The 24,445-nt window shown below is 35.5% G+C and overlaps 1 protein-coding gene across 1 annotated transcript; it reads left to right on the forward strand.

Annotated features, from left to right (window-relative positions):
* The first annotated feature begins 1,964 nt into the window (after positions 1–1,964).
* LOC132555385 (uncharacterized) lies at positions 1,965–17,337 on the forward strand. Its single transcript, XM_060219732.1, has 8 exons — positions 1,965–2,135; positions 7,043–7,271; positions 11,844–12,136; positions 13,215–13,361; positions 14,119–14,456; positions 14,812–16,053; positions 16,186–16,417; positions 16,873–17,337. The coding sequence occupies exons 1-8, from the start codon at positions 1,965–1,967 to the stop codon at positions 17,335–17,337; spliced, it is 3,117 nt and encodes a 1,038-aa protein (XP_060075715.1).
* Positions 17,338–24,445: the final 7,108 nt, after the last annotated feature.

Here is a 24,445-nt window from a genome sequence, read left to right on the forward strand (position 1 = left end):
CTCGTAAAATATAGATTAATGGCACATATTTGTTCTACCAGGGATTGTTCATGCAATGAAGTGAAAAAAAGTAATCGTCCAAAATTTCAAATGTGTTTTTCCTTATTAAAATTTGTAGTTTTAAATTCATTGCCTTATTATATATTGTCCATGTGTTTACGTCTGTGAAAACAGAATCGCCAGACACTTTGTAGACTTCGAACGTAGAAGTAGTATGATGTATGTCATTTCCAGGGTAGAAAAAGGCAATCACACATCTTAGAAAATAATAATATTTCGAAATATTTCCCTTGTGCTTTGTTTTTAGATAATTGTATTTATATAACATGAAACGTTCTGTATAGGTATTGACAGATGTGTTTTGCCATTGCTTGACACATGATCACAAAATTGAAAATATTGAGTTGGTATTAAGAAATGTTATATGTTCTGTTATTTAAGTTTAATATATTTGAATATTTTTGTTTTTAACTTAAATGCGTCTTTTATGCTTGTGGAGAGGAGTCTTCGACAAATGCATACAAGGCTTTCCGCTCGAAATGTTTGTCTTCCGGTTTGTCCATTAACAGCGATCGAGTTTAGATTTATTTGTTAACTCTGTGGTATGGTAGCTGACTTTTGTTACCAGAGATACGTCTTTGTTGACACGCTTTGTCCCCATAAGGATTCGAATATAACTGCATGCATTCATTTCCATTCTAAATAAACGATATAAGAGGATTTAAGTAAATGTTAAATAATTAATTACCTCTACCGTGTAGCAATCTAAGATTTGCCCACAATGGCTTATGTGAAGATAACAATACAGTTTTACCAGACAACACTGTCGTGTGCATTAGTCCATTAAAAGATACCATCGCCTTTTGTCAAATAAAAGTATGTCAACGATGAACGACATCAGATTAGCTAATGCTACAGATATGTTTAATACACCTGCATGGAGAACATACATACGGACTTCACGTTAATATATATAATTGGGTACATGTTTTCAGAAATTAGAGACGGATATACGCCAAGATTTAGCCATAACGTTTATCTAATATAACATGCATGGAAAAATAATTTTATGATGAACGATTTTAACTGGTTGAATTTTTAGAATGGGATGCGAAATGTGGCTTATATATGTATACGTCATTGACTTACACATCTTGTTATATCGGAGTAAGGGCAGTAAAGTTAGTTTATGAAATAAGGGATGGGCGGAGTTTCCACTCACATACAAAAGAGATTCTCGACTGTTCTAATCTGAGGCTTTATCTCACACGGAGAAAAGTGCCTTATCCTGTTGACAGGTTTAGTTGTCTTTTACTATACAAGCAATTTTATTTCAAAAACAAAACTTTCAAATACTGTCTGAGTTATTATTCAACACAGGCATACTTCAGTCATTCATTAATTCAAAAGTAAAATCCTATTCATATTTTTGTCAAATGTACATTAGATCGACATTCTTCCCCATACAATCTAATCCTCTCATTCTATACTTAGTACAACGGTGTCTCAAAAATCTAATACTTATTCATGCAAAGCGCACGCTTCATAAATAAACTGCTCACTCCTATAAAAATTGCTTACACATATTATACACATAATAATTTTTTAATGATTGTTATATCAATCGAATGTTAACGTTGAATAGTTTTGTTGTTATCATTATTTTAAAAATACTATGTTAACCTCAACGTTAGACTGTAGAGTGCCGACAGGCTAGCAAGCTGTTTATGGTAAGCACCGCCTACGATACCGCGCAGTACAGGACAGACTAGTAACGACCAACTGTCATTAACACATTCAGGAAGTTATACTGGGTTTGCACATGATACCACCGGCTCGTATTCACTGAAAACCATTGTCACGAGACGCTTTGCTTATACACTCTCTGACACACACTGGTATTTCCAGTCTGCTTAATATTGTTATAATGTGACTCTGTCTTATGTACTCTGTGAGTGTTTAAAATGGCAGGAATTACAGAAGAAGACATTTGGAATGCTGAGGAGTTTGATGAAATTTTTGATTATGCTGACAAATTAGGAGTACCACTCGATGGTCTCGATGAACTTGAAGACATGAAGGAACGACTGTCGATGCAACTAAGGAAAAATGAATATGGAAATCCAAAGAGCTTGGTAAGCCTGATGAAAAAATATGTCACCTTCCATATCACTATTACGGATTATGCCAGTTTAACACAAGCTACCTATTCAATTAATCAATAGCATTTTAACATATAGTGTGCTACCGATATCACAAAGTACTGCTATGTGTTCATATGTGTGTAACTTGACTATAAGTGATGATATTGATTTTTCTCATTTACTAAATGATGTTTTACAGTTATGATGAAAGGTCTGCTTTCAAATACGAACTGTTTTATTAGCACCCTGCAAGTGCAGGGACCAGAACACAACAAGCTCAATAATATTCATTAAACCTTTGATATAATGCCGATTCATACTAAAAACTGAAATCTGAAATAGTGCACGTCTTTTAGAGAAAAAGGAAACTTTGATATAAACATATATATATATATATATATATATATATATATATATATATAGAGAGAGAGAGAGAGAGAGAGAGAGAGAGAGAGAGAGAGAGAGAGAGAGAGAGAGACTTAATCACTTAAGTTATTAAGTGATTAATTTTCTCTGTATATACGATTCACAAAGTTTTTATCTTTTTAAATTAAATATAAATTCCTGCCTACTTGGATTCTCATATACATAATACTGAATTTTTCTTATTCATCAAAAAGACGAATTTTACCTTGTTCATAAGTTTTAGGTCTTGTCTCAGCTCATATACTTTGAAATTCCGCATGAATTTATATGATAGTTCAGTTTTCGTATTGATTTATCTGGAATAAAACTATATGAGTCTAAAATAATCTACCTTTTGCAATCGATACGGTATCTATATACCAGTAGCTTGTTTATTTTCTTTCCTTTTATTTTGTGTGTCCTTCCTAATCATTTCAGCCTTGTTCTAATATCAAAAGGTGCAGTAGAATGATGTCTATGCATTACTTTGTATATCTGTATGGGCGTCATATTATATTATATTGATAATCGGATGAACAGATTGATTAATATGTATTGTATATAGCAATGTCATTGTAAAGACAATACATGGCAAGTCACGGTTTTCGTACAAAAAGGCGTCAACTGACGGAAGACCTGTAACGTGTTGTCGTAGTGACCACATTAAAAAAATATTCATTCTCTATGTGTGGAACACTTGGTCTTATTCTACTGGTAATTTTTCACGAGTTTCCGTGTAAATCTTTCTTTTGATCAAATTTTACCTAGTTTTATTGAATTTGAATTATGATTATCTTGACATATTCGTGTTTCATTTTTTTTCTTTTGTGAGGATGGATAAAGTTTAAAGTGGAGAGCCTTTTGTTTTTCCGTTCCGAGCCAAAATGGAGTTGATACTATAAGATATTGATCATGTGTTATATTTATCCTCCAATTTAGAGTATAGAAACTTTAACATTATTTTATGTCTATTCAAGTTTTACGCATATACTTCTACGCATCAATGAATTTAAGTAACAATTTTGTGAATGTTAGTAAATATTGTAATGTTTCAGACATTTTATTCAAGTAACTGAATTATGTTAAGACACCACACCCAAACCGTATGTAGTTATACTGTTTCACAGACTTTTATTCAAGTTACTGAAATATGTTAAGACACCACACTCAAACCGTATGTGGTTATAATGTTTCACTGACAAAATGACAATCAAATTTAATAATCTATATTGACTGCTCAATAACTATCAAATGATTGGAAAAGCGGTATTTTCAAAGTGTACTTGTGGATTGCATTGACGGACAAACGAACGGACGCATCATGCTTTAATATACACACTCAACTTCGTTTAACGATTCAACAGTAATAAAAAAGAAATGTGAAAGTTATTTCTATTTTATTTAGTTTCCTTGAAATGCAAGGATAATACTGATATCATTAGATACTGAATGGCAATATATCGACACAAACTCACTCGAGAAAAACACTCTGATTTAAGGTACTATGTCTTCATGTAAACAGTGACGGTCCAAAATGGCTGAACTAACGAGTACCAATGTCGACAGTGAAACATATTTTTAGAAATATTAAACACAAGGTATCAACATTTGTAGAGAATGTAAAAAAGGCATTCAAATGTCTTTTCATAGCATTTATAGCCGTTGTAAATGACAAAATTGTAGACAAAATATAATGTTTTACACTTGGTCATAAGTTAGGGACCACTTATATTTCTATACTATAGAAAATATTCAATGACGACTCGGGATATACTAGACTGTTCTTTCATGAATCTACCGACACTATACACAGTCGAACAGAGAGAAATTTATAGAACCGGAAGTGCCGTTTCATTCTTAAAATGTTATTTGATTAAGATTAAATAGTCTAGTCAGTTCTTATACCCGTCACCTCAAATAAAGACGCTGAACCTTGTCCTGAGGAAACCCCTGCAACTCCTGAATCGATGAAGCTCGTAATAAAGACGCTGAATCTTGTCCTGAGGAAACCCCTGCAACTCCTGAATCAATGAAGCTCGTAATAAAGACGCTGTACCTTGTCCTGAGGAAACCCCTGCATCTCCTGAATCGATGAAGCTCGTAATAAAGACGCTGAACCTTGTCCTGAGGAAACCCCTGCATCTCCTGAATCGATGAAGCTCGTAATAAAGACGCTGAACCTTGTCCTGAGGAAACCCCGCAACTCCTGAATCAATGAAGCTCGTAATAAAGACGCTGAACCTTGTCCTGAGGAAACCCCTACATCTCCTGAATCAATGAAGCTCGTAATAAAGACGCTGAACCTTGTCCTGAGGAAACCCCTGCATCTCCTGAATCAATGAAGCTCGTAATATTCCAATTGTTTTGCACTTTAGATACCCTGCATTGACTTTTATCCGAGATAGTCCCATACATGTTCATGGGTTCATGTCTAGCGATGTTGCATACCACAGGAGTGTCTCCACACTTCTTGTTGTTTTGGCATCCATTCGGTTAGACCGATTTGCCAATGAATGGAAATCGAAACAACTGAAAGTCAAAGCATTTTATTCCGGAATTTCTGCCCAATTTATGTTCCTTCAAGGACACGCAAGAGAACTTACAGCTTATAGAACAGCATTCTACATCAATAACCATCACCAAACGAAGTTGTGTTTAGAATGTATTCTGGTGGTATTTCTTGGTCTCCAAACAAGGACACTCTTGTCTTGTCATATTCCATGTTAAATGATCACGTGCGTATTATAGTCTTGTTGATTTGTGCCTTCAAGTCAACTGAAGACGTTTCACTTGTCTAACGCGAACATTGACGTGCCACTGTCCTCCGAGCCTGTTGGCAGTGGTGAATGGTGCTCGACTTGCCTGTCTACACAGAAGTATTTCTTCTCTATCTAGAGTCTTTCGACGCCTGTCCAACACGTCCGGTTTGCTTCAGACGCTGCATTTGTCGAAAAATAACGGGATAGCTGGCATTAGATCGCGCAGTTACTGGCCTGTATGCTTGCCATCTTTTAAATTTCAAAATTTATACGTGCTATTTTTAAATACAGTATGAAGAAGTGTGAGATTTACTAGAAATACACGCGCAAATGCTGCTTGAGATGCCAAGGTAAAGTTGTGTTTCATTATGCTGCTAGGTACACAAGTTAAAAACTAATTATTGTCCAGTTGGGTGTATCGCTTGGTGGTGGCCTTGGGCACAAACAACAAAAGGAGACACTACAAGGAGTACAACAGGGTTTACTGTTACAAAAAGAAAAATCAGTTTGATTTGATTTTTTATACTGAAATCGATCATCCCTAACTTATTTCCAAGTATGTATATTCAAATGAAAAATAATTAAGCCTTAAACCTTATCATCTTGTTATACCGATGTGGCTTTACATTTTTCCGACGAATAAAAGGTTTATATATATATTTCATACTTCTGTAGTCGAATGAATTACAAATAACAACCATAACGGTCATACAGACCATTACTAAGAGAGAGGGAATACTGGATGACTTTCGCAAGGAAGTACCTTTTGAAGATGTGTTGTTTATGACAGCTGTACATAAAGCTGATAAGTCGCATAACAAAAAAATCTTCGTGCATTTTAATTTACATATCTAGCCTCGATCGCAAAATTCCAGTTAAACACGTCATTTATGCGCTAGTATTGTTTAAACCTGAAAGCAAATCTCTTTTCTACGAAACATCAAAAACTTACATTATCTGGCAATATGTTTGAGTAACACTTCATAACACTCCGTGCAGACAAAAGAATGAACTTGTAACTTGATATTTAAGCCAGAACTCGTGACATATCTATTCATTTGTGTGTCTTTTGTACAAGTTTATCGGTGATTTTTTATCGACACCATGTCATCTGTTATCTAAATGCAGTAACGTAAACATGTCTAAGCTGAAATATTTTTCTCATACATTGATGTACTGAAAATTAGATATAGATCAACAAGAAAATACCAATATGTTAACATAATCATAATCTAAACTTGATAAAACCGGGGGGAAATTTGAACAAAAAATAAATGATTTACATTGAAACTTCTGAAAAAGCACAGGGAGAATAAAACCAGATGTTCCGAAAGATTAGGCGACTTTTGCTTCATCAACGAAACTTGTCATCTTAATTTTGGTCAATTAGACATAATAACTTCCTCAACATATCGAAATTGATGGCCAATTGTTGAAAATCAAAATGTAAATAACAACATGGACACGCTTGAGACACGACAATAAAACCTGATGATCCGGAAGGGTCCCCGTCCGCGACTTTAGAAATGTGCATCTAGAATAATGTTTACAACAATGAAACCATGTAGTATATCAACGATTATCGAAAAATCTAACTTTATATCGCATTTATATCGTATTTTGATGTGGTGTGGTCTTTGTAAGTACATATTAATCTTCCCGTAACGATAGAAACGAGAAATTAATAAAGGAACATATACGTTATTCTAATCTTTTTATATTTTCCTCTTTTAGATCGCAAAGTCGCTGGACGTGTCACAAAAGGAGGATCTGCACAAGAGATTAAAACTTGGCATACTGCTTGAAGAGTTCGAAAAGACCATTTCAACATGCCAGAATGGAAAAGGCATCGAGGCAATAGAAGACCTGTTAAGGACAGAGGGAACTGTTAAAGATTTGAAACAGGAGTTGGACCACCACATCGAACGGATGAAGAAAGGAGAGTGTGTGTTTGTAGTGGCGGGTAAGTTTTTCTTGTGGTTGCTTGAGTACAAGACGATGATCATTATCTCACCACTTTCATGCTATCCCGATGTCTGTATCTCAGGCTTTCATATTCTACTTTCATTTTAGTGATTTTTAGTTAACGAAATAGAAACGTGTATGAATCTGAAGGTTTATCGTATCCTTATCAATGTTTGATACACACAAACAGTGTTTTTTGGTCTTTTTTTTCCCGGATGTTCGAATATTCACACATATATTGAGAAAACAGCAATTACAACAGAACCAGGAATCCATGATGTATTCAATAATCTTAACAACTTCCGGCTGTACCTACTCATCTTAAGACGTTCCCTGTTGATTGAGTCTAGGTTGGTGTTTATGTGGGTATTCTCTTTCATTTCAACCAGACAAACGTTAAAAGTAAATACACGACAAAGCCGCAATGTTAATCACTTTTATTGTGATTTAAATGTTTTTACACTGGCAGTACTGAATACAGAAGTCAAATTCCATCTATAAAATTTCCAAAATTCGGCTTGCTTACTTAACGCTTCTCAATACATAACGTAAACCCACTATGCTGTCGTTTGGAACATACGTTTGCAACTTCCGATTCAGTACGTTCCAATGTTACGTGTTGATTAAGCAACCGGAGTAAGATAGATATCTATATCATTCAGCAATATTCTAACCCCACGCCCTAACAAGGATAAAAACAACAACAATTATGTATGTACAGTCAATATAAGCTTAATAATTCTTACCATACAATGCAATTGTCTAGACGAATATTCGTATGTGTATTGGAGATAAATGGTACGTTTATCCAGACCTGTGATAAACTACAACTATAAAGGTGCAAGGTCGTCTAGTTTTACAAATCTACTTCTCAAAACGAGTAAATTGACTGTGCAGTATAAACTGAACTTGTCGTTAATGGAGCCGCAGGGCTTTGTCACTCTCTCTCAATTTGCATATCAGATCTCCCAGGATTCCCACACATTCAAAAACTATTTTCGTTAAATCATACAGTATTTATACGAACATTTGAAATTTGTGTAGGATTGTAGTGAACATTTTACTGAAGATGTCTAATTGCTTAGCTATGAGATCAATAACGCTTGAATCGTGAAGAATTATATGAAGTAATTGTGATCTGGGTTTTTTTATCACCCCATACTATAAATATAACTATCGAATAATTGCTCTTTTAATGTCTGGCAGTTCCTGTATTTGCAATTAAGATATACACTCAATATGGCGCAATGAAAAGTATATTCACACAACACATAAGGGGTGATCGTCAGTCAGTCATAGTGCCTTGTCTTCGGTGAATGTCTAATCTCAGATAAATTGTGTTAATATGAACCAAGTTCGCGCACATTCAGTGTACCAGGAAGTACAATATGGACCAAAAGATATCAACCCGTCCCGGTATACAAATTGTATGTGTGTATCAGTATGGGTGTGTGATTTGTGAGTTAGTTTACTTCTCTTTCGTCGAGGTAAGGTTTACTTTGCTTTGTTCTCTTGTGTCGAGGCGAGGGCAATTTGCATGTTTGGTTGTCTGGTGTCGAGATCTGGATAATTTGTTTTGTTGTCTCGTGTCGAGATGAGGATACTTTGCTTTGTTGTCTAGTGTCGAGATGTGGATATTTGTTTGGTTGTCTGGTGTCGAGATGTGGATACATTGCTTTGTTGTCTGGTGTCGAGATGTGGATACATTGCTTTGTTGTCTGGTGTCGAGATGAGGATATTTTGTTTTGTTGTCTGGTGTCGAGATGAGGATATTTTGCTTTGTTGTGTAGAGGTGAGGATAATTTATTCTCTTGTGTAGAGGTGAGGATAATTTGATCTTGTGTAGAGGTGAGGATAATGTGATCTTGTGTAGAGGTGAGAATAATTTGATCTTGTGTAGAGGTGAGGATAATTTGATCTTGTGTAGAGGTGAGGAAAATGTGATCTTGTGTAGAGGTGAGGATAATTTATTCTCTTGTGTAGAGGTGAGGATAATTTATTCTCTTGTGTAGAGGTGAGGATAATTTATTCTCTTGTGTAGAGGTGAGGATAATTTGATCTTGTGTAGAGGTGAGGATAATTTGATCTTGTGTAGAGGTGAGGATAATTTATTCTCTTGTGTAGAGGTGAGGATAATTTGATCTTGTGTAGAGGTGAGGATAATTTGATCTTGTGTAGAGGTGAGGATAATGTGATCTTGTGTAGAGGTGAGGATAATTTGATCTTGTGTAGAGGTGAGGATAATTTGATCTTGTGTAGAGGTGAGGATAATTTGTTCTCTTGTGTAGAGGTGAGGATAATTTGATCTTGTGTAGAGGTGAGGATAATGTGATCTTGTGTAGAGGTGAGGATAATTTGATCTTGTGTAGAGGTGAGGATAATTAGTTTTCTTGTGTAGAGGTGAGGATAATGTGATCTTGTGTAGAGGTGAGGATAATGTGATCTTGTGTAGAGGTGGAGTTAATGTGATCTTGTGTAGAGGTGAGGATAATGTGATCTTGTGTAGAGGTGAGGATAATGTGATCTTGTGTAGAGGTGAGGATAATTTGATCTTGTGTAGAGGTGAGGATAATTTGATCTTGTGTAGAGGTGAGGATAATGTGATCTTGTGTAGAGGTGAGGATAATTTATTCTCTTGTGTAGAGGTGAGGATAATTTGTTCTCTTGTGTAGAGGTGAGGATAATTTGTTCTCTTGTGTAGGGGTGAGGATAATTTGATCTTGTGTAGAGGTGAGGATAATGTGATCTTGTGTAGAGGTGAATGTGATCTTGTGTAGAGGTGAGGTTAATTTATTCTCTTGTGTAGAGGTGAGGATAATTTGTTCTCTTGTGTAGAGGTGAGGATAATGTATTCTCTTGTGTAGAGGTGAGGATAGTTTGATCTTGTGTAGAGGTGAGGATAATGTGATCTTGTGTAGAGGTGAGGATAATTTGATCTTGTGTAGAGGTGAGGATAATTTATTCTCTTGTGTAGAGGTGAGGATAATGTGATCTTGTGTAGAGGTGAGGATAATTTGATCTTGTGTAGAGGTGAGGATAATTTGATCTTGTGTAGAGGTGAGGATAATGTGATCTTGTGTAGAGGTGAGGATAATTTATTCTCTTGTGTAGAGGTGAGGATAATGTGATCTTGTGTAGAGGTGAGGATAATTTGATCTTGTGTAGAGGTGAGGATAATGTGATCTTGTGTAGAGGTGAGGATAATTAGTTTTCTTGTGTAGAGGTGAGGATAATGTGATCTTGTGTAGAGGTGAGGATAATGTGATCTTGTGTAGAGGTGAGGATAATTTGATCTTGTGTAGAGGTGAGGATAATGTGATCTTGTGTAGAGGTGAGGATAATGTGATCTTGTGTAGAGGTGAGGATAATGTGATCTTGTGTAGAGGTGAGGATAATGTGATCTTGTGTAGAGGTGAGGATAATTTGATCTTGTGTAGAGGTGAGGATAATTAGTTTTCTTGTGTAGAGGTGAGGATAATTTATTCTCTTGTGTAGAGGTGAGGATAATTTGTTCTCTTGTGTAGAGGTGAGGATAATTTGATCTTGTGTAGAGGTGAGGATAATTTGATCTTGTGTAGAGGTGAGGATAATTTATTCTCTTGTGTAGAGGTGAGGATAATTTGATCTTGTGTAGAGGTGAGGATAATTTGATCTTGTGTAGAGGTGAGGATAATTTGATCTTGTGTAGAGGTGAGGATAATGTGATCTTGTGTAGAGGTGAGGATAATGTGATCTTGTGTAGAGGTGAGGATAATGTGATCTTGTGTAGAGGTGAGGATAATTTGATCTTGTGTAGAGGTGAGGATAATTTGATCTTGTGTAGAGGTGAGAATAAGTTGTTGGATTTGAGATGTTGTGGTATTGTTAACAAAACGGTCTGTGCTCCTCAGGAAGTTGAAATTACCGGCGGGCCTACCGCCCTATATTATGTGTGGTAGTTACCAACTGCTGAACGGAAACCCCGACTCAAATGACCCTGGTTGTCAATGGGCGATACAGAAAGAAAATGTACATATATTTCTATGCGGATGGAACGTTTTCAAAACATTTAGTACGAACGAAGGCAGTCTGGTAGACATGTAATAAAAGACTAAACCTTGACAAATGTTTAGCGTAGATTTGTATGGCAAAATGGCTAATATTTTACATATCAGTAAAGTATTTTCAGATAAAGATACAAAGAAAACACATAAGTGATGGACTCATGTGTCATTCTTTTACCCTCAAAAATAAACATTACAAAAGAAATTCTGAAAAAACGAATAGAAATATTATCTGTGTACTTCGTTGTCGGAATACAAATGATGATGTTGTTATAGATAGAGTATCCAGTTCCGTCGGTTTCCATTTCCTTTATAGAAGAATGTTATAATATATTTCGTTAACCATCTTGTTATATTTATCAGCTAGATAAAGACAAACATTTGGAGGAAAAATTACAGAAATTTATCAATTTTTTATCTTTTTTTTTTTTTTTTTTAAGAAGCGTGTCGATCATTTATTGAATTTTATCTCCAGTGTCGTCTGTAGCCAATTAGATTTTATAAAAGGGTGTAAATGTATTTTTCAGGTGAAACTTCTGCTGGAAAGTCAAGTTTGCTGAATCTACTCCTAGGACAGTCGATCCTACCCTCATTCACTGGAAGTTCAACATCTGTAATAACACGCATATCCTATGGGAAAAAGATGTATGCGGAGATCGTTTATCAGGGTACCACGCCCACGGAAACATTCAATGACATCAACTTTACTTGGGTACATGACTACCTTTGGGACCGTCTACGAATCAAAGACGAAAAGAAACGACAGTCACAATCTCCTATCAAAGAAATAAGATTCCAAATACCATGCGAAATCCTCAGGGTATGTTGATCACTAAAACACTTTGAATTTAAAAATTCCTACATCAGATTGAATAGTAAACATTGCAAACGATTGCACAACAGACTAAACGGAGGACAACACTATCAAATACACACCTAACTCTTGGTCGAAATGGATTATGCACTTATCCCATAGCTAGAACATTAAGAAAAGGAGATGAATTAGAATGATAACTGCTTGTCGAAATATTAATAAGGATAGGGTGAAATAATCCTACAAATATAGATAAGGCGGTCACCAACCCTATAACTTACAGGTGAAATAATCCTACAAATATAGATAAGGCGGTCACCAACCCTATAACTTACAGGTGAAATAATCCTTCAAATATAGATAAGGCGGTCACCAACCCTATAACTTATAGGTGAAATAATCCTTCAAATATAGATAAGGCGGTCACCAACCCTATAACTTATAGGTGAAATAATCCTACAAATATAGATAAGGCGGTCACCAACTCTATAACTTATAGGTGAAATAATCCTACAAATATAGATAAGGCGGTCACCAACCCTATAACTTATAGGTGAAATAATCCTACAAATATAGATAAGGCGGTCACCAACTCTATAACTTATAGGTGAAATAATCCTACAAATATAGATAAGGCGGTCACCAACCCTATAACTTATAGGTGAAATAATCCTACAAATATAGATAAGGCGGTCACCAACCCTATAACTTATAGATGAAATAATCCTATAGATATAGATAAGGCGGTCACCAACTCTATAACTTATAGGTGAAATAATACTGTAGACATCTACTGATGAAAATATTGCATGTATATGAAATATTGAGTGGAGGGTAATCTTACTGACTGGATCTAGAAATCAGTAATGGAGTATATGTTATCATGGTCCTAATGATTGCTGATTATTTATCTAGTCTACCAGGCAATATTAAGTCCGTCAACAACAACATTATGTGCTACACCATTGTAATACTTGTTATAAATGATAACATGTAATAACAGTTATAATTTCCCTATACATTTGCTTGCGTTCCCTGACTTTGTTTACTGCATCTGTGTATTTATGACATGTTAATGTTATAGTGTGGTCTCGTGATTGTGGACTCTCCGGGAATAGGTGAAAACGAGGCTATGGACAACGTTATAGCTGACTTCATTCGAGAGAACGAAATTATGGGATACATCTATGTCATCAAATCAGACAATGCGGGAGGAGTGGACGAGGATAGGGTGAGAGCACTTGGTTGTCATTATACCTGTCTTAAGGTATTATGTTATATGGTCTAAGGGAGATAACTTTAATAATCGACAACTCTCGGAGTGATATATTTTAACAACATACCCTATGAAATCTAAGCAATAAAATGAAATCTATAACAAGTTTTGTTATGATGTCTACACAATAAAATATTGATTACCTTTTTATGATCAAAATTGAATCAGAACATATGTTTATATGTATCCATACAAATTGAACCTCGATTATAGACTTCATGAAACTCATTTAGCCTATGTACCCTTGAGCAGCTTCGAATAGAATGGGTCAAAGTATGAAGGAACTGTTTGTAAACAACCTCTACTGTCTGAACAGACAGACATGGGTTTGCACCGTTATTACAATTCGATTTCTAGAAAAAGGTGGGTTGTCAATAACTGGAATGAATTGTTCACGAGAAGTATTAATATCGATATTAATTTTTATGAAGGAGTTTATAATTTGGTAAAAATCCAGTTTGACGAAATTAACTTAAAGTCAATTCCTAAATGAAATGATCAGTCAAAAGCGCACGTGTTTCGTCAAAGTTCAAAACGCAGTTATCTTCTTCACTGTCAATTTGTGGTGTTATTTCTAAACCCCGATTTCTCCCCAGAGACAATATCGGCAAAAATGTTAACAGAAATTTTGTTTTGTTCCTAAAGTTCTAGATATATGTGTTACTATGTGTTACTATGTGTTACTAAAGCTCCATATCTAAAAATCATTCAGCTCCTAGCCATGTTGAAGATGGTCATCGACAAACAAACGATGAATCAACAGATGCAACTGGAGCATTTTGACTCTAAGAGTGCTATGTTTGTGTGTAACCGATGGGATCTTGTGAAGTCAACTGAACAGGACATGGTGTTTAAAAACACTGTAAAACTACTGGGAGAGTGCTGGCCGTCACTATCTTCCTCTCAGGTGATCCCATTCAAAACAGAATATGCCATTAAGGAGGCCGAATGTGATCCAGACTTCATCCCGGAATTATACAGAGTGTTCCTTGAGCGCCTCCGCGACATGCATATCCATGCCATGGACAACCGAATAGAACAGACTTACAAGTAGGTTTAATATACCAGATGGTCTTGAATTAGCTGCTTCCATGTGGGACGATTGTACCGCCAAAAACGTCAGATCTGCGTAACTAGTATATCTAAACACAAGGAAACAGATTACTTGTTTGAGTTGCATACCATTTTACAAGTGGTCAGTAGATCTATAGACTTCCCTTGTCAATCGGTTAATGCTGAAAAATTCCAGAATCAAAATACAAGATGAAATTGTTTATCGGAGTTAAATCTTTTAAAGGAATCAATACTCAAAATTTGGTTGATTCTGCTATTTGTCTTCCCACTAGACCTGTTGCCTCATAACTGCTGAGTAACTCGTTCTTTGTCTTCTTTCTATTAAATACAGATGGATGAGCAAAGTCTTTACGAGATCCATATACCAGCTTCAAACTTTGATCACTCGAGCCAACATGTCGGAAAGTGAAGGGAAAGGAAACGTGGACGAGATCAAAAAGAAACTTCACACGCTGGAGATTAAGTCAGATGCCGTAATTAACGAATTGAGAGAGAATATTGAGAAGTCTTCACAGGAACTATGCGAAGAATTCCGACCGGAGTTGATGAAACCTTTCTCAAAAATGACCCTAACCAAATGGCTTCCAGAGGAACTACCTCTACTGGAAAATGGTGGTTGGCCTGATGTGAAGATGATTCTGCGCTGGAGAATAGCAGAAAGGGTCATAAGACTCATTGAAGATTGGGAATCAGAGAATGGAAAAATCGCAGTCATTGAAGGAAGAACAGCATATGCCATCAAAGACCAACTTAACTTGCTGCAAGCGGATCTGCAAAAAATAGAAGATGGTATGAACGCAAAAGATTTCAATAAAAGAGAACAATTGCGGAGATCAATTTCTAACCCTTTGATCATTCGCAGGACTTCCAAGGTGATCTCCTTTGATAAACAAGATCCAGCTACACCAATGAAGCTTATAACAAGAGTGCTTCATCCAGTACAAAATGTTATCAAATCAACGAAACTGGTAGACAGTTTCATTCTTGCGAGAAAAGAAAAGGTGTACAGAGAAAACCCTGCAAAAGTAGCTAAAGAGCAAACCGAGAAATTTCTGCAAGAGTTGATGGAACCGCATCATCCTGATGAAGATATTCTTCAACAGATTATGTCCAATCTGCTTGAAAGGTCCATGTCTAAACTAAGTGAGATAGAAAGAAACATTCCATTGCTCATCAAATCTAACGAGAAACTGCTAGATAAGGCTCTCTCCTGTCGAAAGAATACAGTTGAAAGCAAGGGTTTATACGCAACTCTTAAGCAGAGTCTTGAGGGAACAGAACGCCGTCTGAATCATTACTACAAGGGCTACATTTCTGTCAAGAATATGCGAGATGTTGAAATTTGTGCCCCCAATGAAATGTATAACAGACTTTCCAGTCCCACGTCATTCAGAGCATCTAAAATCCTCCATATGTCATTTCTTCGAAAGTCTACCGACAAGACAATGCCCAGTAGTGGCGGGTTGTGGACAGTGATCCAACGTGGAAAATATAACGATATTCAGGTCACAATGAAGATGTACTTGCCATCCTCTCACATTGACACCACCTACAATGAAGTAGCGAAACTAAGGTAATTTCTTAATTTGGTTTCCATCTTAAAATAGCAAATTATAATACAGTTTTTGATATATCAACACCATGTCGAGATGTTTTTCTTTCATAGCAACTGATTATTAGATTTTGCAACTTTTTCCACACTTAGGTTCCTCCTCAAAGACACTATGGCACTTTTAGAGGGTATACACTACTCGGACGCACCCCCTCCAGTCTTCATCTTCCAGGATCATCTGTACACTGTGTCGGAATACCTACCGAAATGGCCGGGTCACTCCAAATACAACAAGTTGACAGTCATCAAACAGACGATGGATGGCTTGGCCTACCTCCACAAGCACAGACTGGTACACATGGAACTTTGCCTCGATACTGTCACTGTGAGTCATTTTTCTGATCACATCAGCAGTTACATATTATCAGATTATGTACGATGGCTATGATTAAGTAATAACGTAACAAATATAAAATAAAACATGACAAGACCAACATGTCAACATAGTAACCATCCAAACTCGATTTCTATAAAACTAAGGCAAAACATAGACCAAAGAAATATACACAGGCTCCTGAAAAAACAGGTGTTCTAGACCAATCCAAGTATGTAAAAGAAATATACACACAGACAAACTAACGAGCATCAAACACGTCCAATATAAACACGAAAGTGACTTTTAAAAGTAACGTCCAAGTCAAAAGAGGAAAATAATATAATACATATGTCAAATGAGACATGTAATAGACATGACTATCCATGTGCGTTTGTGCAACAAGAATGTTTATTAATTACCATACGATAGATAACGTTGTGCTGTCGTTTCTCTCCTTCATATAGGTCAGTCGAGCTGGGGAAGTGAAGCTGACGGGAGGGTGCTTACCTAGAAATTTCGAGCAACCTTCAGAAACGGAAGTAGTTGGCAATTTTGCCTATTTGTCACCAAACGTCTTAAGAGGAAGCATATACTCAAAAGAAGCCGATCTCTACGGTCTTGGTCTTCTGATGTTTGAATTACTACTCGGCGTGAGGGCATTTGGGTCTCATCGCAATATGTTGCTGATGAAATTCATCAAAAATGATGATCTACTATCACTGGTTGATCCTGAAGAAGACATGAAAAGGTTGTCATCTGATACCACGGACTTTATCTGGAATTGCCTCCGTCCTACACAGGGCAGAGAGAGGTTCCCAAGTGATCATGATATTGAACGAGCACTCAGTGATATTCGACAGGAAAATGTGGACATAGTGCATAAAGCACCAGAAGGATTTAGCATGGTCGTCGAGAGAGATGAACGCTGAGTATTGCTTCATTTGTGATTGGCTATGACATGTCATGTTAGTTTTCTTTTTTACCCCTCGTACAATCAATAAAACTTTTGTTGTGTCAGATTATTATATATGACGTCATTATCAGATTGAGTGACATTGGAAGATTCTCTATACATTTTGGATCATTTTCAGAGGATGTCGTATTTGGGTTTTTTCCCAACTTGTTTATATCAATATCGTCTTATATCTGTCTTAACTAACAATGAATTGTATGTAAGTCTTTTCCAATCATTATTGTCAGATCAACGCTGGCGTTACTCTGCCTTGTCAGGTTTCAAGCAATATTTTTGTGTGGTGTTAATACGTCTGTTTCACGATTTTGATGTTTTGGTGACAGGTCCTTTCTTGAAACTCGGTTGATTTACAGCCGGTTCAAATATGATATTTTAAACAATTAAATATTTTCTAAATCCATTCACAGTCAATATCATTTGCCTACTGGCAAATCTTATGCTAGGGTTTCATTTAAGATCTGCCAGTAAGACATCTTGAAATTATACCGACTATAATTCTTCATTATTATTATTTATATTACCCGGAACATTTTGGGCACGGTTGCATCGCTCAGATATCATAAACGGTCCGGTGTTCTCGACATAATCAGAGAAGAGGGGATGACTATGAGATAGATTTGCTGATATGAATAAATAGACGTGTACATTTGAACAACAATCGACTGTTTCATTCTGGATTATTTTCAAAAAATGCATTCACTATAAAGGTTTGTTTTGATCTGAGCTGTCATAAAACTTACTTTGGTTTTCTCTTGAAGTCATGTTTTTAATTTTTTTTTTTTTAACTTTTTACGAACATATCGAACGAAACTGCGATTGCTGGTGGGATTTTTTTCGTCGCATTTTAGGATCTGTCTGTCTGTTTTTGTTTTTGTTTTTTTATTATTATCATTATTAATATTTAGCTGGTCAAGTCCAAAGGACCAAATAAGTTTTATGGCGCAATGTCAACCAAACGTCGTCATTCCGCTCCCCTAGTTTGTTGCCTATTAACTTTTAGTTTGAACGAAATCTGGTTTCAAAGCTCTTGGACAGATTTCAATCAAATTTAACAGATGTTGTCGTGGAGGAATGGATATCCATGAATGTACAAATTAGGTATCTAGGCTGGGAGAGGAGGCGGGAACAAACGGGGTCAAAATAACTCCATCACTTTATACGGTATGACAAACTACATAGCATATCTCAAATCAAGTTGATCAGCGTTCTTAGGAGATGGATAGTTGAGATTGAACAAAGAGTGTTCAAATTGCATTTTCCTTATCCATCAAATCACCTACTAGAAATCAACAAACTTTAATTGGTGCACCATAGGAATAAGAATTTACACTATATAGATAAAGGCCCATATATTTGAACTTCACTCATTTTACAACAATTAGGAATTAAATTATACAAAATTGTAATGATCACTCTTGTATGACATGATGGAAACGTCGGAGGGGTTTTACTGTGGGAGGAAATCGGAGTACCCAGTGAAAACCCACTTGGTCGGGCAGATGACCCCAATGCCCTTCAAGTCCCTTCCGGGAATCGAACCCCGGACGCCTACGTGAAAGTTGAGAGCGTTATCAATGCCTTACCCGATCACCTTTATCTTACCCTCATTGAGGCATTCGGGCGGAATTAAAAGGATAAAATGAAGTTTTCTGAAAAGGCAAATTCTTAGAAGCTACCGTGCATACAACTGTAGTTCAACTGGGCAGTATCGGTTTCAAGAAACTGGAATCGATCCAATTTGCAATTTTCAACAATTTGACCATAGATATTCGCCATTTTACCAAAAAGCAGTCTAGGCACCATGGGAAGTGGGGTGGAGATGGACAGGGCATAATGGGTCAATTTGACTTAATTAACCTTTTAAAGACATTCCTCAGAAATCATTGTGTTGGAGACACTATCATATCACTAGATTATGTTTCAATAATGTTTACTGTAATGAGTTGGTTAGAAGCATTCACATGGTGATAAATCAAGGACAGAAATATCAGCATTTCATTTTTTTAGAGACTGCAGTTACAGACTCCAAATATTGCTACTGGTTGTCTACTGACGTTAAGATCAGTGTAAATGTTGATGGTCACATAGATTAAATATGGAGTTTTTAATAGTGACATTCTGATTCTAAAATGATTATGTCGTATTGATTGTGATATTAAGCCTGGTGAGCGATACAGGTCCGCTGAGCCTTTTGCTTGTTTGTGTTTTCTTCAGCTTTACAGTTTCCTTGTTAAAGATGCAATACATGATACACCATATGTGTTATGATTTAGTCATTTGTATCAACATAGATATATGTGTGAGTGATCTAAGGTGCGTTGTAAGGGAGCGTGTGTATATATATATATTATGATATACTATGATATTCGGTGAATTCATCGTGCCATATAGGACTGATATTACGGCGTCACAATGGAAAAATATTTAATGAACAAATATACAAATATTACCTTTTGTGAAAACAAATGTTGGTTTTTCTGTCATTTGTTTCTTTTTCATCGGCATTATAAAACTTCTCACATGTTATTTATTTCGGCGATAATCCTTTATTAATCTCACAGGTCATTCAGGATACCGGACAAGAAGCCTAATCAATTCCTTCTAGAAACAAAGCATTTATTGAATAAAAGTTTTGTCCCTTTGTCCCTGTCCAGTATTTGTGTAACTTGTTGGACTGAAGTTTTACGAAGTGGTAGCCGAGTCAGGTCTGACGATATTTCTAACATCGTGTGTGTAAAGTAGATGATGGGTAATGGAGGCAACTACCGAATATTTACGTCCGTTTATTTTTCAGAGGTCACAGGCTCCAATCCCGATATCGCTGTAACCCCTGGAAACTCGAGGACGAGTTATTTCCTGGAGGGGGAGTATATAATCCTGGTAAAATACTAGCCGCAATATACCACTCGGCTAGAAGAACTCTTAAGATCGATTGGTTGAGCGTCAGCTTAGTAAGCCAGGGGTCCCGGGTTTGATTCCTTGCGGAGGCATTCATTGAGATGAAAATGACCTCTGGCACATTTGTAGCTCAAACTTCGCTCCCCTGTCAGAATAGAGGGAATGAATTACTAAAACTCTTAAATAGTTTATCAGCTCTGATTGCGATAGTAAAGAATAAAGTCACACGAGCAAGTTTTCAAAGGCAATGAACACACAACTAGGCCCATCGAATTATAATCCCTTTGTGGCACATCTGTAAATAGTTGTCTGTTTGGTATCAAACTTCATTATTTGGATATTTATAAATCATCTGGTGGTTGATATCGAAACTGTACTCAGAACAAAAATCGGTGGAAATTAATATTAGAAATATGTTTATTCTTTGGCTATTTATAGATCGTCTCATGGTTTATATCGAAACTGTACTGTGTACAAAAAACTGGGGCAAATGATATTATAAATATGTTTATTCTTTGTATATTTCGAGATCATCTCATAAATTATATCGAAACTGTACTGTGTACAAAAATTGGTGAAAAATAATATTATAAATATGTTTATTCTTTGTATATTTAGGGATCATCTCGTGGTTTATATCAAAATTATGTGCAAAAATGGGTAAATAATGTTGATTTTTTTTCCCTTCTTCATTCTTGTCATATTTATTCCAACGTTTTATAGGCATTTTTTTACCGGCCTGGAGTCGATAACGTGTTTGATACTTGTTGTTTTGCATTGAAGCAATGAATTACTTTTAGCTTTAATTTGTTAATGTGCTATTTACATTTTAATAAAGAATTTGTCCATGTAAACGTAATGTTGTTTTTTTTAATCATTTTGTTACATATTAAGACAAAAGAATAGTTGTTGAAGTAAGAAAAATTAAACTACACAAAGAAAAGAAAGCCAGTTCATACACCGTTCTCTCTGAACCAATACCCTGTTCCAAGAGAAATATGGTCATTTTATAACACTCTTGGAAATCAATACTTATACGGATACAAAACGAATTCTTCCATATCAATGGAAAATCCTAACATGTATGATAATTTATTATATTCATTTTCAAACGAAAACTGAGCGATTTAATTTCGAGACATTATATTGGAGATCAGAAAGGAAAGTATTATCCATGTTTCCAATACATTGCTGATATGATAGGGAAATTAGATACCCGGATTACTGGGTGACTGCAGAATGCAGTTGCATAAACATACGTGAACTGCACAGTTCATTACAAATTAAAAATTAGTTACAGTGGGTTTCGGGTGGCTGGATGAAGAACTGGGCTACTGGTGGCTGGTTAGTGAAAAACAGATGATGTATGGTTGTTGGGCGGTAGAGAATCCGAATAGGTAGTGGCGCGGTAATGGCAAACTGCATACTGGTAGCTGAGAAGTGGTAAACCCGAATTAACGGTGGCTCGATAATGGAAAACTGCATACTGGTAGCTGAGAAGTGGTAAACCCGAATTAACGGTGGCTCGATAATGGAAAACTGCATACTGGTAGCTGAGAAGTGGTAAACCCGAATTAACGGTGGCCCGATAATGTAAAACAGGATACTGGTAGCTAAGAATTGTTAAACCCGAATTAATGGTGGCTCTTTTGTGGAAAACCGGATACTGGTAGCTGAGAAGTGGTAAACCCGAATTAATGGTGGCCCGATAATGTAAAACCGGATACTGGTAGCTGAGTAGTGGTAACCCAATTAAAGGTGGCCCTTTTATGGAAAAAAAACGTAGTGGTAGCTGATGAGTAGTAAACCCGATTTAATGGTGGCCGGATAATGGAAAACAGCGTTTTCTTCAAATGTTCTTGACATAATGGGCCAAATAACACTGAGGAAACTATAGAGTATATGATCTGTAAAAGATATGCTGCAAAAATTTTATTCCGGTATGTCTTCTTCAGTAGAAGGTTCTAAAGTATTTTAACATACTGACCCAAGTGATCTTGAAAGTAGGTCAGGGTCATTTAAATGAGAGTGTTTACAAGTATTCCATCTTAGGTACCTGCCTATCAACTACCTGGACCCACGAGAAAGCTTTTAAATATTCAATACCTCTACAAAAGTGCAAGTTATCAGAACTTGTTTCGGAATCTCATTTCCAGTAATGTAATGAAGTGTTGTTTAATGACATTTTTGATAATGAAGTAAAGTTAACATTAATTATTCAATATACTTGATCTTTTTTTACCTCATACGTTGGTCAAGATCATAAATATATAAGTAAATTTCCTAGCATTCCATTTCTAGTCAAATTAAGAATCCAGTTGCTAAGAGTGTCCACAAGAAGCTGTTCAAGAGATGGACAAGACATGCTCAACATACCATAAGCTCGCTGGTACTTCATGCAGTGTGAGTGAAAAATCATGTCTCCCTTTGTGAGTAAATTTTCAAAAGACTAATAAAGATTACTATCTTATTAATATTAAGCTTTGTATCAATATTTTGTCTTTCTGGAAATCAACAACTTTTTGAAAATTAAGCATGTAATATACATAACAATAGAAGACAATGGTGCATTTTGTTTTAAATACTTTATATAAAAATATAACAATTTGCATACACAAACATATGGGAGACATAATGTGTGGATGTTTATTCTGAATTTCTTCAATACAATGCAGTAAAAATTACATCTCTATGGACAAAAATTCATGTGGATCCTGCCACTTTTTTAAGAATTTATAGATCTATCAGATCTTTTAGTTTACAACGGTCTAATTATCACAAATTTGTCATCCTAAATATACATATTACTTTTATCAGAATTGTAGAACAAAATTACAGATATCAAACATGAAAAAATTTTTTTTCCAGTAGGTGAAATTTTTAAATTGTATTGTTATTTGAAATGTTTAGTTCTGTAATTCATGTAAACTACCCCTATGTTAACTGCACACAAACCCAAGGGAGACTACTCTTCAGAATATGAGGTGACTGTACAAGCATTCCACTTTTGTTGTGTATTGAATCAAATCAATAAAATCACCAATGAAATATATGACAATATATACCAATGGTATCTATAATAGGCCAAATATCAATGTAAATTCAGACTTGTACATTATAATACACATTCAATATATACAAACATTACATGAAACAAAATTCACACAACACAACAATTCAGTGATGTATAAATGAGCATGAATTTTCAATACAGATAATTACGTTTGCATTATATACTGATAATAGTGTGTAAGGTAAAATTTGCAGATGAATATCCTACCCTAGCACTACAAGTGCAAAAAATAACACATGGCTGTATTACCTTAGATCTGTAATACCTCATTTGCTACATTTCAGTTTGAACTATTGCTAGGAATGATATTAATATAATCAATTCAATGTTTTCTTAAGAAAGGTTGGATAGATATGAGATTGGCCTTTTTACAGGTGATAAGAGCATCTTAATCCTGTTATTTTCTACCAAAAGCAAACATGCAAAAAATAAAAAATGATATTCCATGAAAACGTCACAGACCATCATTCTACCACCGGACAAATTTGTTCATGTGCTCAATACTTCTAGAGAATAAACTTGAATGTACATGTAAAACACCGAAATAGAGGAAAAAAAATATCTATACAAAAATTTTATTTTTCCAACAAATATTTGTTTTACTGTCTCATAAACTTCTTAAGAAAAAAGCTTACTCCTCTGTAGCTCTTTGTAACAAATTTGGAATGTATAGAGATGCATTTGTCCAAATGTCGTGCATTTTTGTTAATCAGTCTCAGAAATTGTCACAAAGTATAGGACAGTATCAATAGGAGACAACTGTGACAATTTTTCTTAGTTTAAAGCAATATATTTTAGTGTCTTCAGTTTTTTTCAAACAAATATCTATCTATTATCAGCAATTTTGAAACACCATCAGCAAACAAATGCTTTATATACTAATTTTATTTGTACAACTGAAGGTTGTTCTCTTTATAGATTTTACTAATACATTTAAAACCGTTAACTCTTAAGAAACCACATATGTTTATACAAGGCAGTTCTTATTCTGAAGACTGCTTGTGAAATAACATTATTGCTAAGCAAAGTAAAATATGTTTAACTTGCATTTTTTGTTAATGGAAATGCAAAAACAAATCTGGTACATGTTGTT

The sequence above is a fragment of the Ylistrum balloti genome, unplaced genomic scaffold (assembly GCF_031769215.1).
Source record: "Ylistrum balloti isolate Yb309-2 unplaced genomic scaffold, AGI_CSIRO_Ybal_v1 Utg370482, whole genome shotgun sequence".
NCBI lineage: Eukaryota > Metazoa > Mollusca > Bivalvia > Pectinida > Pectinidae > Ylistrum > Ylistrum balloti.

What these genes read in the sequence shown, in the direction of transcription:
- LOC132555385 (XM_060219732.1), top strand. Translation starts at nt 1,965, where the DNA reads ATGGCAGGAATTACAGAAGAAGACATTTGGAATGCTGAGGAGTTTGAT. An exon ending in GTGTGTGTTTGTAGTGGCGG is followed by an intron (nt 7,272 to 11,843) that starts GTAAGTTTTTCT and finishes TGTATTTTTCAG; the next exon opens with GTGAAACTTCTGCTGGAAAG. An exon ending in TACCATGCGAAATCCTCAGG is followed by an intron (nt 12,137 to 13,214) that starts GTATGTTGATCA and finishes TTAATGTTATAG; the next exon opens with TGTGGTCTCGTGATTGTGGA.